The sequence below is a fragment of the Hemitrygon akajei genome, chromosome 18 (genome assembly GCF_048418815.1).
Source record: "Hemitrygon akajei chromosome 18, sHemAka1.3, whole genome shotgun sequence".
Lineage (NCBI taxonomy): Eukaryota > Metazoa > Chordata > Chondrichthyes > Myliobatiformes > Dasyatidae > Hemitrygon > Hemitrygon akajei.
In genome coordinates this window covers 7963617-7979190 of record NC_133141.1, presented here as the reverse complement: position 1 = coordinate 7979190, position 15574 = coordinate 7963617, and the positions used below count along the sequence as shown (strand labels likewise).

Below are 15574 nucleotides of genomic sequence, written 5' to 3'. Positions count from 1 at the left end.
CAAGGATTGGTGTTGGGACTGCTTCTTTTAATGTTGTGTCAAAGATTTGGATGACTGAATTGATGGCTTTGTAGCAAAGTTTGTAGATGATACAAAGATGGGTGGAGAATCAGATAGTGTTGAGGAAACAGGGAGTCTGCATCTGCAGAAGGACTTTGACAGATTTGGAAAATGGGCAAAGTAGTAGTAGATGCGATACAATGTAGGGAAGTGTATGATCATGCACTTTGGTAGAAGGAATAAAGGTCTTCTTTAGCCTCAAAAATTTAGCCTCAAAAATCCAATGTGCAAAGGGACTTGGAAATCCTTGTGCCAGATTCCCTAAAGGCTAACTTGCAGGTTGAGTTGGTGGTTAAGAGGGCAATTGCAATTTTAGCATTCATTTTGAGAGGACTGGAATATGATCATGAGGATGTAATGTTGAGGCTTTATCAGGCATTGGTCAGATCACACTTGGAGTATTGTGAGCAGTCTTGGGCCCCTTATCTAAGAAATGATGAGCTGACATTGGAGAGTATCCAGTGGAGGTTCATGAGAATAATTCTGGGTTAATGTATGAGGAGTGCTTGATGGCTCTGGTCCTGTACTCACTGGAGTTTAGAAGAATGAGCGGAGATTGAATATTGAAATTCCTAGTCAGAGTAGATGTGGATAGGATGTTTCCTGTAGTGGGAGAGTCTAGGACCAGAGGACATGGCCTCAGAATAGAGAGACGTCTATTTAAAACAGACACAAGGAGTTATTTCTTTAGGCAGAGAGTGGTGAATCTGTGAAATTCTTTGCCATAGATGGCTGCGGAGGCCAAATCATTGGGTATATTTAAAGTAGATGTTAATAGGTTCTTGATAGTCATGGTTGCAAAGGTGACGAGAGAATGCAGGAAAAATGGGTTTGAGAGGGATAATAAATCAGCCATGATGGAATGGCAGAGCAGACTTGCTGGGCTGAATGGCCCAATTCTTCTTCTATGTCTTATGGTCTTATGTTTTTATACCCCAACATATTTTTAAACTCACTTTTTAAGGTTTTACATAATATAGTATTGAATTCCTGCACCCCTTCAAACCTGTTAAGTTTTTGATTTACAAAGGCACTGGTGAGTGGGACTGGAAGACGGGAACCATGTTCCTGGTGTTTCGGAAGGGAGTCCAGGTACTGGACCCGGTGAGCAGAAGAGACTATAGGAAGCATTAACCAATGAACCAGATACCAGACTATTAATATTTTCAAATGGCCTCACCGGGCTGTTTGGGGAGAGTTAATTCTATCCCTGTCCCTTTCTGTGCCCTCCTACACTGCTATCAAGAGAGCCCATGTAAAGTTGAGGAATGGCACCTTGTCTACCAAATGAACATATTATAGCCTCTTCTGGTCTCACTATTGAATTCTACAACTTTAGGTAACTTGACTTCTCTGTCTATTTCAGAATGGGTCACATTGTCTCAATTTGCCTCTGCTCACAGCCTGACCTGCCTTGCATGTCATGACTTTTACATTTCTTAATTTGTATTCAAAGTTTCTGCAGAGATTTATCAATCCACAGCAAATCAGGCTTTACTTCTGCAGGTTGGCTGCTTTCAGGTGTAAGCTTTGTTTGATGAGTGGAAATAGATCAGGAAGCTGACACCAGACACAGGAAGCTCCTCTACCAAATCAGCCAGGCATGCAACAGGACTGACACCTACCCAGTGTCTCCACAGTTCGGATCTCATCTTGGCACACCTCCTCACACTTGCCCTCCTCCTTCAGCTCCCCTTTATTGAAAACCTTGCATTCAACACAGCGTCTGTGAGGGGAAAAAAGAGAGAGATCACAAAAAAACACATAGTTTACATTTCTAAACAAAAGAACCAGTTGAGTTTTCAACTTATTCACAGATTACTTCCTTTGGTCGTTGGTCCTGCCTATGATTGGCTGCAGAGCTGAAGGGCACCTGGACTTCTGTTACCATAGGAACTGGTTCAGTAGGTGAGTTCCTTCACTTTATTTGTTTGGTCTGCATTTAAGTTCAAGTTCAAAACTCAAAGTAAATTGTATTATCAAAGGACATGTATGTCACCATATACAACCTTGAGATTCATTTTCTTGTGGGCATACTCAATAAACCTATAGAATAGTAACCTTAATAAAACCAATGCAAGACCACCCAACCAGGGCATTCAACCAGAGTGCAGAAGACAACAAACTGCGCAAATATAAATATAAATAAATAGAAATAAGTATTAAGAACATGAGATGAAAAGTTCTTGAAAGTGAGTCCATTGGTTGTGGGAACATTACAATGATGGGGCAAGTGAAGTTGAGTGAGGTTATTTCCTCTGGTTCAGAACCTGATGGTCGAGGGGATGCAGCCAGTCAATATACTCTCCACCACACATCTATAGAAGTTTGTCAAAGTGTTTGATGTCATGCCGAATCTCTGTAAACTGCTAAGGAAGTAGAGACACTACCCTGCTTTCTTTGTAATTGCACTTACGTGCTGAGCCCAGGACAGGTCCTCTGAAGACCAGAGAGCACAGCCACAGAATAGAGGGGTATCCTTTTAGAACAGAGATGGGGAGGAATTTCTTTAGCTGAGGAATGGTCGATCTGTGGAATTCTTTGCCACAGGTGGCTGTGGAGCACAAGTCCTTGTGTACATTTAAGGCAGAGGTTGATAGATTCTTGATTGGTCAGGGCACGAAGGGATACTGGAAATTGAGACTGAGAGGAAACATGGATCAGCCATGATTGAATGGTGGAGCAACCTCGATGGGGCTGAATGGTCTAATTCTGCTCCTATATCTTACGGTCTAATGGTCTGAAATATTAACACCCAGGAATGTAAAGTTGCTGACATTCTCCACCACTGATCCTTCGATGAGGACTGGCTTATGGACCTCTGGTTTTCTCCTCCCGCAGTCAATAATCAGCTCCTTGGTCTTGCTGACATTGAGTGAGAGGTTGTTGTTATGGCACCTCTCAGCCAGATTTTCAATCTCCCTCCTACATGCTGATTCATCACCACTTTTGATTTGGCCAATGACAGTGATGTCAGCACTCTACTACCCGAGGACGTGTCAGAACTTGTTACAGCCAATGAAATGAGGCTGCTATTATCAGGCAGGAAAGAAGGTACAGCAGCTTCCTACAAACTGTGGGCACAGGGTAAAGAGAAGGTGGGGAGGAGTGAGGGGTCAAAAATGAAGGTGTGGAGTAGAGGGGGGGTGAGAGGTTGGTGGAAAGATGACTGGAAGGAGGGATGGGAGGGGAAGAGAATGGGGTGGAGAGTGTGTGGAGGAAGTGGCAGTGAGGAGGGTGAGGGCAAGAGGGGAGGGTGGGAGGAAAGGGATGGGTGGAGAGAGCATAGGGAGATGAGGGGTGGAGAGGGGAGGAAGAGGGGACAGAAAGTGGAGGTGGAGGGAAGGAAAAGGGAGGGATAGAAGGGGAAGGCAGGGAGTAGAGGGTGGGGATCAGAGAGAAGGCCAGTAGGGAGACATGATACAGGAGGAGTGGGAGGGGAGGCAGGACAGAATGAAGGGTGTGGCAGTGGCTACTTACTTTTTGGATTCGCAGGCATCAGGACAGGTTGGGCACTTCTCACACAGATCACCGTATGCCAGTCCTGTACATATGCACTTCCCGCACTTGCAGTAGCCCCGAGCGTGACACATAGGGCCTACCGGGGGCAGGCAGGCGTCCGTGTTGGTGCTGCAGTTGCAGTAACTGTCGGTCCAGCCGGGGAAGCAGCTGCACTCTCCACACTGACACCGGCCATTCCCTGCACAAGTGAAAGGCATCGTTGAGACTCTGAGCCCCATCCTGTATATTAGACAACACATTTGCACTCCCTCAAACCCTTGCCCAGGCTATCAACTCCTGGCTCCCTCCTCAACCCTTGCTTTCATCCCTCATCCCTCCCCCTCACTCCTGTTTGCCACCCCTTGCCCCTCCCTTTCACTCTCTTCCTTCATCTCTCACATCTCTTTCCCTTCTTTTACCCCTCACTGTTTATCCCTGCTCTCCCTCTCTTCTTTTACCCTACTTCTAACAGAAGTTTTGTTATGTCTTGCTGATAAAAATATAGTGTCTTAATACCTTAATGTCTGGGTAATAAAATTTACTTGAAATTTGCAGCTGTAGTTACAATACTATGAGGGACATAGATAGGGTAACTGCAAGCAGGCGTTTTCCACTGCGGTTGGGTGAGACTAGAATTGGAGGTCATGTGCTAAGGTTGAAAGGTGAACTGTTGAAGAGGAAAATGAGGGGAAACTTCTTCATTCAGATGATCGTGAGAGTGTGGAGTGAGCTGCCAGCGCAAGTGGTGCACACGAGCTCAGTTTCAAAATTTAAGAGAAGTTTGGATAGGTACATGGATGGGAGGGGTATGGAGGGCTATGGTCCTGGTGCAAGTCGAAGTTGAGTAGGCAGTTTAAATAGTTCCACATGGACTAGATGGGCTGAAGGGCCTGTTTCAGTGCTGTACTTTTCTATGACTCTACAATTACACAGAAATAGAATCACGTGGTGGCTCTCTGTGAGATGTTAACTGCATAAATTCACCTTAATTAATTAATTTAGAGGTACTTTGTGGAGTAGGCCCTTCTGACCCTTCCAGCTACACATGCAACCCCTGACAACTTTGATTTAACTCTAGCCTAATCACGGGACAATTTACAATGACCAATTAACCTGCCTGGCACATCTTTGGACTGTGGGAGGAAACCAGAGGACACGGAGAGAACTTATGCATTCCACAAGGAGGACGTACAGAGAATCCTTATGGAACGGCGCTCTGATGCCCCAAGTTGTAATAGCGTCGCTCTAACCACTACACTACCACCAAGCCTAAAGTACCATAAGGTAACGCACTTTAGCCTGGAGTAGATCATACAAGTCATTGTCTCTAGGAGAACACATCTTAATTGTGAAATGGCAAGGGTTCCACATACGACGTACATTAGTACACCTAAACATTTCCAGTATTGGCTGCAAATTAAACTAAATAAGTAATAGGTTCTCTTAAGTGTGACAGGAGAGGAGCCATGGGAGTCGAAGACTTAGATCATTGGAGATCCTTTGAAGAAGTCATCTGTAGCAGCGTAACCTATGTACTTTGATGGAGACTGAAATGACTAGTCAAAAGAAATGAAGATATTCAGTGAACAATAAATTCGCCCAGTGTATGTTTTGTTTCATAATATCTGTCAGGCATTCTGATTAACAGGGAGACGAAGAATCGGAGATTGTACTAGTGTGTAAATGAGATGGAAGTTGAGAGAGGACAAAGGCCAAAATTCCTATAAATATGGCCTGTAGAGTCATCACTTGCGATTGTGGAATGAAAAGATCATTGACAAGCAAACCAATACAGTAGGGATAAATTTAAATGTGTTTTGGAACACTGTCACTTTATCATAAGTGCACTCTAACACACAAATTAAATTTTGCCTTTGATGAAAATCTGAGATAAAGACATGTTCTGGAAATAACTAATTTGCCAGTATCTAAGGCAAGAGAAGCAGAGTTAAGAGTCCAGATCATTGACCTGAAACGTCAACTTATTCTTTTCTCAGAATTTCATCATCTACCAAGTACTTCTAGAATTTACACACAAAAACTGCTGGAGGAACTCTGCAGGTCAGGTAACATCTATGGAGGGAAATGAATGGTTTAAGGATGGCTTCAGTGAACTATGGTGACGTTCTGCGGGCTGCTTACAAAACTTCTAAATAGACCTCTTTTGAATTACTCTCTCTGCAATTTCCCTTTAAGCAAGGTACTTTTGAACTGACTTAATGAGCTACAGATTTCACGATTTTCTGACAGACTTGGCGGATTTAACTTTCAAGCAAGCAGGTATGGCACCTTAAATCGGATGACGGTTTATCGCCACGGCTGGAAGCAAGGCGGGAGTGGGGGAAACTCCAGGCCAGGCTGAAAAACATAGGAATGAGACCCCCTCTACCCAGCATCTTGTTAGCAAATGTGCAGTCACTGGAGAACAAGATTGAGAAGCTGAGGGAATGACTACTGTATCAGAGGGAAATGAGGAAATGTTATGCTCTGTGTTTTACTGAGACATAGCTTACTCCAAGCATTCCAGGTTCGGTGATCAGACATGAAGGCTTCTCAGTACACATGTAATGTCCTGGTTCAGATTTTTTACTGCAATGCTGTAGGTATTTCATTTTAGCAGTTCTGTAGGAGCAGTCTGTTCTGCGTTCAGTCTGTTTGGGTTTGAGCTGAGATAAGGGGCTTGCTGTTCAACTTAGGGATGTGGTGTCAGCCAGTCAGGATGGTAGAATTGGGAGAAGGTTCTAGAGAATGCTGGGCAGAGAGGTCCTTGTTCGGCGGGAGCTGGGAGAAGACAGGAGGGAAGATGGTAGAGGGTGCCATCCCTGTTGCACAAGGTGCTTGGTGCAGATGAATGGCTTTGAGGAGGAAGGACCAATGCTCCCGTGGGCGAGCCCGGTTGTTTGAGGTGGATTTTGAGCGAGATTTGGAAGGTGGTGTGTGCTCTCACACAGAATGAGGGTCCAAAGCACGAGTTACAGACAAGCTCAAGATTTGAACTTCACCATGTGTTTAAATATAATGGGCCCTTTTTGGCTTTTTATCTTTCATGTAATAACTGTTTGCTTAAGTTAACATTCTTAAATATACTTCTGATTAATTGTATGCAGTGAGGATCTGTTCATTCTTGCCGAAGGGCGATTGCTGGGGGCAGTAAATCACACAACATTCACATAAACCGTGGTTTGGGCGGGCGAGACATCCCAACCTCACGGATTTGGTGGGACCAAAGTCGTATACACCCTAGATGTACGAAGCCTGAGAAAGGTAAGTTTCTCGCAGCGGAATCCAGTGGCTGTTAGCAAGGGGAAATGAGCCACATTGTCAGAGACACCCAGCAAAAGGGGGTTTCACACAGGATGGACTGAACCGCTGATTTGGAAAGGTAAAAGGTGGAGGTGTGTATGATGGTTTTATCATACTCAAGTTTCCCCAACCTGGAAAACCTAATGATCAAGTGTTGACCAAGACAGTTCTCCTCTGTGATCCTGACCGCATTTCACGTACCAACATTGGCTGACTGTAACAGGCACTTGAAATATTGCATGCTGCTGTCTCCAGACAAGAAACAGTCCACCCCAACACATTACAAATCTTAGCCAAGGACTTCAGTCAGGCTTGTTTGAAGAAATCTCTGCTCATTTACTATCAGTATATAACTTGCAGCACCAGAGGTTCCAACACACTGCACAACTGCTGTACTAAGATAAGGAATGCCTACCTTTCCAGACCGTATTTTGGGAAATTTGATCACTTGGCTGTCCTTCTCCTACCTGTAAACAGGCAGAGGCTAAAGAGCAGGCAGAGGTGGTTGTGGGAGGCAGAGAAGCAAGTCAATGGACTGGGCTGTGTTCAAAGTCTCATCAGTGGACCTGAATGAATACACCATGGTTGTCATGTTGTAGACGAGTTCAAGAGCTGACTAATCAGGAATCCATCAGCCTCTGCTTTAAATATACCCAATGACTTGACCTCCACGGCCACCTGTGACAATAAATTCCACAGATTCACGACTCTAGCTAAAGAAATTCCTCCTCATCTCCATTCTAAATGGACGTACCTCTACCCTCTGGTCTTAGACTCCACCATCATAGGAAACATCCTCTACATATCCACTCTATCGAGGCCTTTCAACATTTGAAAGGTTCCAATGAGATCCCCCCCATTCTTCTAAATTCCAGTGAGTACAGACCCAGAGCTATCAAACACTCCTTATATGAAACACCTTTCAATTCCTATAGTTTTCTTTCTATTGCCTCTTTCCCTTCATGAAGAGTGGAGTGACATTTGCAATCTTCCAGTCCTCCAGAATCATTCCAGAAATTGAGTGATTCTTGAAAGATCATTTACCAATGCCTCCACAATCTCTTCAGCTACCTCTTTCAGAACCCTGGGGTGTACACCACCTGGTCCAGGTGACTTATCTACCTTCAGACCTTTCAGGTTCTCAAACACCTTCTCCCTAATAATAGCAATTCACATACCTCTGTTCCCTGGCACACTTGAACTTCTGGCATACTGAACTTGCACAGTGAAGACTTATTCAATTCGTCCACCATTTTGTCCCCCATTACTATTTCTCTAGCATCATTTTCCAGTGGTCCAATATCCACTCTTGTATGAGGTGCAGTGCTAGAGTTCACTGAGTGGATGGAGACAAGTTGAAAGAGGCTCCATACCTCTCATCATCCCTGTGCTGAAATCCAGGGGAACTGTTGCCTTCCCAATTTGGGAACGTTGTTGGAAATGGTGAGGAAGAATTGTTTTAGTCCGGGAGTTTGGGTAATCTAAAACCCTTGCATCACTTTGATGTGACTAACTTCCTTGACTTTAATTAAGTAGGGTGTGCCTTCACAGGAGGAAATGTGCACACTAGATTGGGCAAACGGAAACCCAACTGGTAAACACAGGGGTGGGTTTAACCACATCAGGCAACGGATTTTCTTTTGACGCCATACTTCCTTTTAGCTATTTCCGTCAAGCTGAAGAGTTGGTACCTATGAAACCAACTTCCTTCTTTCTGTCTCATCAGATTCTCCTAGAGTCACTGTGGGAAACCAGAAGTATCTATTTTAGAAGCTCTATGGTTGAGAAGGTGGCTTTGCATGTTCTGAAATCTGTGGGTGTCTCTTGAAACAGTTGGGTTTTGGTTCCTGGATTGCGGTTTTCTCTGGATTAGGTTCTTCCAATAAAAAGAACGTAAGTTCCCATATTTTACTGCAAGTTGCAAGGCGGCTGGACAACATGGCCAGGAGGTGTACAAGTCTGCTTTGCTCTCTCTTGAATTTAAGGTGTAGAAGGATACAGTCCTAATGTAGGCAAAAGCAATTAGCGTAGGTGGACAAAAAGGCAAAGCATGAATCTCTGTGCTTTTTTTTTCCTTTTCTTTCTTCTTCCTTTTTTTATATTGGTTAGTTTGTTAGATTAGTTCTTATTTTTTGGGGTAATAATTTTTTTTCTCTTTTTCTTTTTTTTGTTCTTTTTTCATATGGATATACCTAGTTTTTTGTCTTGTCGATATTATATTTGTATTACATATGATTTGGGAAGACTTAACTATATTGTACTTATTGCTTATGTATCCTTTTATGCTCATTTTAATTTTGCAATTTTGTAATCCCAATAATTATGTATCAATCTTACCATGTTGATATCAATAAAAAGATTGAAAAAGGAAAAAAGAATCTCTGTGCTCTTTGACTCTAGCGCCATAGAAGATGAAAATGTGGACTAGTTGAGATCCTTAAATGATACAGAGCAATAGATACAGAGAAATATTTCCTATAAACACACATCATCTTAACACTAGGAAGAGAACATTGATGTATTGTCCAGCTGATGCAAGGCTATGAAAAGCCAATGAGATCGCATCCACTGTAGACCTGTTGTGGCGATTGACATATTGCAGTGGATCCAGGTCCTTGCTGAGAAAGAAGTTACCGGTAATTGTAGTCATAACCGACCTCTTAAAGCATTTCATCACTGTAGATATGTGTGCTACTGGATGATAGTCACTGAGGCAGTTCTTCTTGGGCACCTCTCCCCCTCTGCCCTCTGATTTCTGAATGGATATCAAACCCATGAACACTATCTCATTACTTTGTATTTCTATTCTTTGCACTACTTATTTAATTTAACCATTTAATAGTTTAATTCACAGTTTTTTTTATTATGTATTATATTGTACTGCTGCAAATTTCATGACATATCCTGGTGATATTAAACCTGATTCAGATTCTGATTCTGCTCTTTTCTCATTGCTGCCATCAGGTAGAAGGTACAAGAGCCTTAGGACTCGCACCATTGTTCGAGAACAGTTACTACTCCTCAACCATCAGGCTCTTGAACAAAGGGTATAGCTACACTCTCTTGACCTAGCATTCAGATGTTCCCACAACCAATAATCTCTCCTTAAGGTCTCCTTATCTCATGTTCTCATTATTTATTGCTATCTATTTATATTTGCATTTGCACAGTTTGTTATCTTCTGCACTCTGGTTGATCTTTCATTGATCCTGTTATAGTTGCTACTCTATAGATTTGTTGAGTATGCCCACAAGAAAATGAATCTCTGGGTTGTATATGGTGACATATACTGTATGTATTTTGAGGGCGAGTGTGAGTTCCAATTGCTACAATGACTACAGCAAATAAAAAAATTACATTTGTGTCTCACCAAAGTAGATCAACTCTGAGCAAATGTTCTACACAGAGTTTTCTGTGTCTATAGAGTGGGCATAACCTGACCTCTGTGCTGCTTGCTAGTAGACTGTAAGCACTGGCTCACGGACAGTGAGTGTTAGCTGTGTTCCTGGTTAGATTGGGAGCAACAACCCGATTCAAACGAATGGGAGAAATCAGCTTGCAGGAGCGAGGAGAGTAGGTTTTTAAAAATATATATTTGCTAATTTCAATGTTTTTGGTGCTTTAAATGTGAAAAAGTTTGAAGATTTTTCAGTAACTTCTATATTTTGTAACAGGTCTTGGACATTACTGAGTGCTTGTGAATTTTAGAAAATCACTGCACATGGGCATTCACACAGAGCTGGGGCCCCAAAACGTTTCTGTGAATGCAGCAGACTACCTGAGCTGAGACAGTCCTGATACCACACTGGATCACATCCCAGTGCTTGGACTTGTGTTCGCCCTGTACACCATGCTGGGAAACACGATGGGAGAAGCAGCGATGTCCAGTGACTTTGGGGCAACAAGTGAATGCCTTGTAGGTGTTGAGGTGTTGATCTCTAAACATTATTTCCTCTTGGAATTTAAGGACTTTGGGGGAAAATAACATTTCAAAATGAGATCCCCAACCCAGAATGGACGAAATCTGGGAACTCAGCCAAGTAATTATTGGAGATTGTTTTACACTATTTCCCAGACTGGTGAGAGAGGTTGTGAGAGGTGGTGTAAGCCAAAGGAACTGACTTTCTCGTCTGTACATTGCAGAGATGTTTCCCTAAACCCTGAATGGTAGGAACTTGTCCATAGTGTACAATGGCTCCAGAGCCCAGGATGTGGTCAAGTGTTATGAAACACTAGTGATCTGTAATTGCTAATTAAAGAGGGGAAAACAACGTGTTACACATGGTCTCAACATGAAATAGTGGCAAACATTCCACTTGAGGAGAGCAGGGAGCACAGTTACACAATATCTAGATATGATGTTCCATCAGTGGTTTTGCCACACAGCCTGACACAGCAGTGTTGCCACTTTCTGATGTCTGGCTCAATTTAGTGAACCTGTTATACGTTGCCCTCCACCGAGACTACAGTGAAATATTCCCAACTGGGACTAAACTTTCCCCATGGACTGCTTGCTTTTTGAATGATTTCTTCAAACAGGACAAAACTGGAACTTAAGACTGAATAGAAATTAATTTCTTTGTTTAATAGAAGGTATTTCCTGGGCCGAATCTGCTACACCAGCATGGGCTTAGCTGGAGACTCAAAGGTATATGGAGCAAGAACAGCCCCAAAGGCTGGACCAGGCTATCCGTCAAAGACAGTGAGATATTCTTGGGGCTTCCAATCTCCTGCAAAAGCAGAGAAATATGGACACAGCTCAGCACATCACAGAGAGTAGCCTCCCTTCTACGGACTCAGTATACTTCTCGCTGCATCAGTAAAACAGCCTGTATAATCATAGACTCCACCCACCCTGGGAATTCTCTCTTCTCCCTTCTTCCATGGGTAGAAGTTACAAAAACCTGATGATTTTATAAAAATCTATAAAGGTTATCCCTCATCTTTCAGGTTTTTGTTTCGTCTGCACATGGAAGAGGGGAGAAGAGAGAACCTAGAACAGTACAACACAGGAACAGGCCATTCAGCTCACAGTGTTGTGCCGAACTAGCTGAAAAGCAAATCCAAAACATCCAAACACTAATCCCTCCTGCCTACACCATGTCCATATCCCTCCATCTTCCTGACATCCATGTGCCTATCTAAACATGTCTCAAAAGCCTCTAATGTATTTGCCTCTATCACCATACCAGGCAGTACATTCCAGGCATCCACCACTCTCTGAGTAAAAAACTTACCCCTCACATCCCCCTTGAACCTACCCCCCTTTCACCTTCAATGCATGCCCTCTGGTACTGGACATTTCAATGCTGGAAAACAAATACTCCCGTCTACTCTATCTATGCCTCTCATAACCTTCTAAACCTCTATCAGCTCTCCCCTCAGCTTCCGGTGCTCCAGAGAAAACAACCCAAGTTAATCCAGCCCCTCATGATAGCACTTGCCCTCTAAACCAGGCATCATCCTGGTAAATATCTTCTGCACCCTCTCCAAAGTCTCAACGTCTTTCCTATGGTGGGGTGACCAAAACTGTGTGCAATAATCCAATAATGCAAGCATTCCATAAGCCTTCTCAACCATCTTAATGACCTGTGTAGCCACTTTCAAGGAGCTATGGACTTGGATCTCTCTGCTCAGCAACACTGTTAAGAATCTTGCCTTTACAGTGTACTGCCTCCTTACATTTACCCTGCCAAGGTGCAACACCTCACATTTATCTGGGTTAAACTCCACCTGCCATTTCCCTGCCCATATCTGCATACTTTGCCAGTCTTCTACACTTCACCGATCTTGGTATCATCCACAAACTTACTATCCCACCCATCGACATTATCATCCAGGTCATTTATATACATCACAAACTGCAGAGGTCCCAGTACAGACCCCTGCGGAACACCACTGGTCACAGACCGCCATCTCAGATAAGTCCCTTCAACCTCTGTCTTCTGTACACGTGCCAGTTCTGAATCCAAACTGTCAGTTCACCGCAGACCCCAGGGTGGTGTGAGTGTGAGTGTGAGTGTGAGTGTGAGTGTGAGTGTGAGTGTGAGTGTGAGTGTGAGTGTGTGTGTGTGTGTGTGTGTGTGTGTGTGTGTGTGTGTGTGTGTGTGTGTGTGTGTGTGTGTGTTCTTTCATTATACAGGCTGCTTTACTAATTTAGGGAGAAAGAGTCCAAAACTGGAAGGCACTGGCCCAAGGCGAGAAGGAAAAGATTTAAAGGGAACCCATGAGGCAAGTTTTTCCAACACAGAGGGTGGTTGGTATATGGAATGAGCTTCCACGTCTGCCAGAGGAAGTGACAAAAGTGGAAACAATTACTATGTTTAAAAGACACTTAGATAGGTACACGGGTAGGAGAGGGTTAGAGGGTATAATGTAGACAAATTATACTAGCTCAGGAACTCATCTTGATTGGCAGTGATAAGTTAGGCCAAAGGACATGTTTCTATGCTGAATCTATGACTCCAAAACCATCTTGTCAGACATAGACTTAATAAAGACTATTTACACTATTCTCTGAGTTTGTGCAAAATTTTGCCAGATTATAAAATCCCAGAGTAAATTCCATTCACTGGAGATTCTCAGAAAGGAAAAAAAAAATGTTGTCGTAGCTATATCACATCCAATGATATCCCCAAAATAACTCAACCAAGTAAAGAATTAAAACATGAAGCCCTTCTTTAAATTTGATTCCCATTCTCATGTTCCCAAGTACCTGTTGCTGAAAATTGTTCTCAATACCTCCTCTCCTCCCTGTAAAAGAAACTGTTGGCACAATGTAATTCTTACAATCAGGTTTGTCTTAGAAAGTATCCACAAAAATGTTAAAATTTTAAATTGTTTTCAACTGTTTCAGTTTAAAAAGGTTCAGGTGGCAAATAACTAAAGCTGTGCTTGCTGAAGGAAGGCTTGCATTAAAATTGGGCTTTTCATAAACTCAGGAATCCCAAAGGATTTTACATCTATACAGTGAAATGCAGGAACTGTTCAGAATCAGAATCAGGGTCAACATCACTGGCATGTGTCATGAAATTTGTTGTTTTGCAGCAGTACATTGCAATCCATAATAATAAAAACTGGAAATTACAGGATATATATATTTAAAAAGTTAAATTATGTAGTGTAAAAAGAGAGGAAAAAGAAGAGTGAGGTAGTGTTCGTGGGATCAATGTCCATTCAGAAACCTGATGCAGTTAAACTTGGAGTTGAGTGTTTGACTCCAGATGCCCATTGAACTGTCACTGGCCATTAAATAAACATTTTGCCAAGGAATTTGATTTCATGGTCAATGGGTGCTGAGTAGAACACAAATAACTAATCGACCGACATGGGAAATTGTGGAAAAAGCATGCATGAACAAAATTACTAGGTTTTATGCCAATACAAATGTTAATATGTTAACTCTGGGCACTTTGATAAGAGCTACCTGGTGAGATCACATCTGGTGAGTCACTGACACGCAGGAGCTGAGTCAGAAAGACTCTGCAACAGGCACATACATCAGTATAGAATTCTGGCCTGGAGTGGAGGGAAAGATTAGAATGAGGGAGGAGGGTGGGGGAACATGCCTACATTGAGTCTGGTTCCTCCTTTGAGCCACCATAGTCATCTCTATGGATTGCTCCACGTGCTGTGAGCAGCCCCAATCCATTGTGAAACACGGGCTCAGCACACTCACACCTATCTGCGCGGTGAATTATTCGGAAGTAAAATGCTGTTAGAAACATGCTAATGAATAGAAATGGAGACTGGCAGGCGCAGACTATGCTGAGGACACATCAGTTCAAATCTCCTTGCCAACCAAATGCAGAGTTCACCCGTCACTTTTTACCTGTTGCAAACACATCGGGTCATAGGTTATACCTTTAAAATATAATGTGCTGGAAGTGCCCAGGCCATTTTCTGAACAGTCAGTCATTAAATGCCTCACTAGCTGGATCTTTCAGTGATGTGTAAAAGACGTGGAAATGGATCCAATGTAAGGGCATGTACATCTTTGGATCAGCTACAGGGTGAAGCATAAACACAAGAGATCCGGCAGATGCTGGAACTCCAGAGTAACAGAGGAACTCAGCATCTATGGAAATGAATGAACAGTCAACGTTTCGGTCCGGTACCCTTCTTCGGGACTCTCCCTGTGACAGACATACTGTACACTGAGATCACCAGCTGCCACAGGCAGTGACTCAGTTACTTCACTCACCTGAGCACAGCTTTCCCTTGTGGCGTCCGCAGGAAAAGTCGTCACATTCGCAGAACTCTCCATATATGATCCCAAAGTCACTGCTGTGGCACACGCACTGTCCACAAATGCACTCCCCACGGTTATTGCAAATGGGGTCACCTTTCTTTGGGGAGCAAGTTTCCTGTGTGATTACTGAGCCATCCCCTTCCTTGCACTCACAGAATGGCCCGAAGTGGCCTGGGTGGCATTTGCACATTCCGCACTCGTAGGTCCCATTGCCATTGTTGCACACTGTGCTGTTCTCCACTGCTTCACTCTCACAGTCGCAGCTACAACTGAAATTGACAGTGACTTCCAAAGCATCCTTGAACGAAACTGGTTTCAGTGTAAATGTCTTCACCTTCTCATCTTTTGGACACTCTGTAGCCTCTACTTTCACTGTAAAATTCACCTGGAGGGAAAAGGAGAACGAATTTTGATTTGTATAAAGCTGAAGGCATGCTGAAGTTCTATGCATGCAATACA

The 15574-nt window shown here is 43.2% G+C and overlaps 1 protein-coding gene across 3 annotated transcripts in view; it reads right to left on the bottom strand.

Moving 5' to 3' along the window:
* Positions 1-15574, bottom strand: part of LOC140741052 (integrin beta-3-like) — a 94701-nt gene that overhangs the window by 12945 nt on the left and 66182 nt on the right. For all 3 annotated transcript variants that reach the window (XM_073070718.1, XM_073070719.1, XM_073070720.1), the window contains 3 exons: positions 15068-15500; positions 3541-3760; positions 1686-1786 (listed from right to left, as the gene is read on the bottom strand). In XM_073070718.1, the coding sequence (XP_072926819.1) occupies positions 1686-1786; positions 3541-3760; positions 15068-15500 (754 nt within the window). The remainder of the gene's footprint in view (positions 1-1685; positions 1787-3540; positions 3761-15067; positions 15501-15574) is intronic.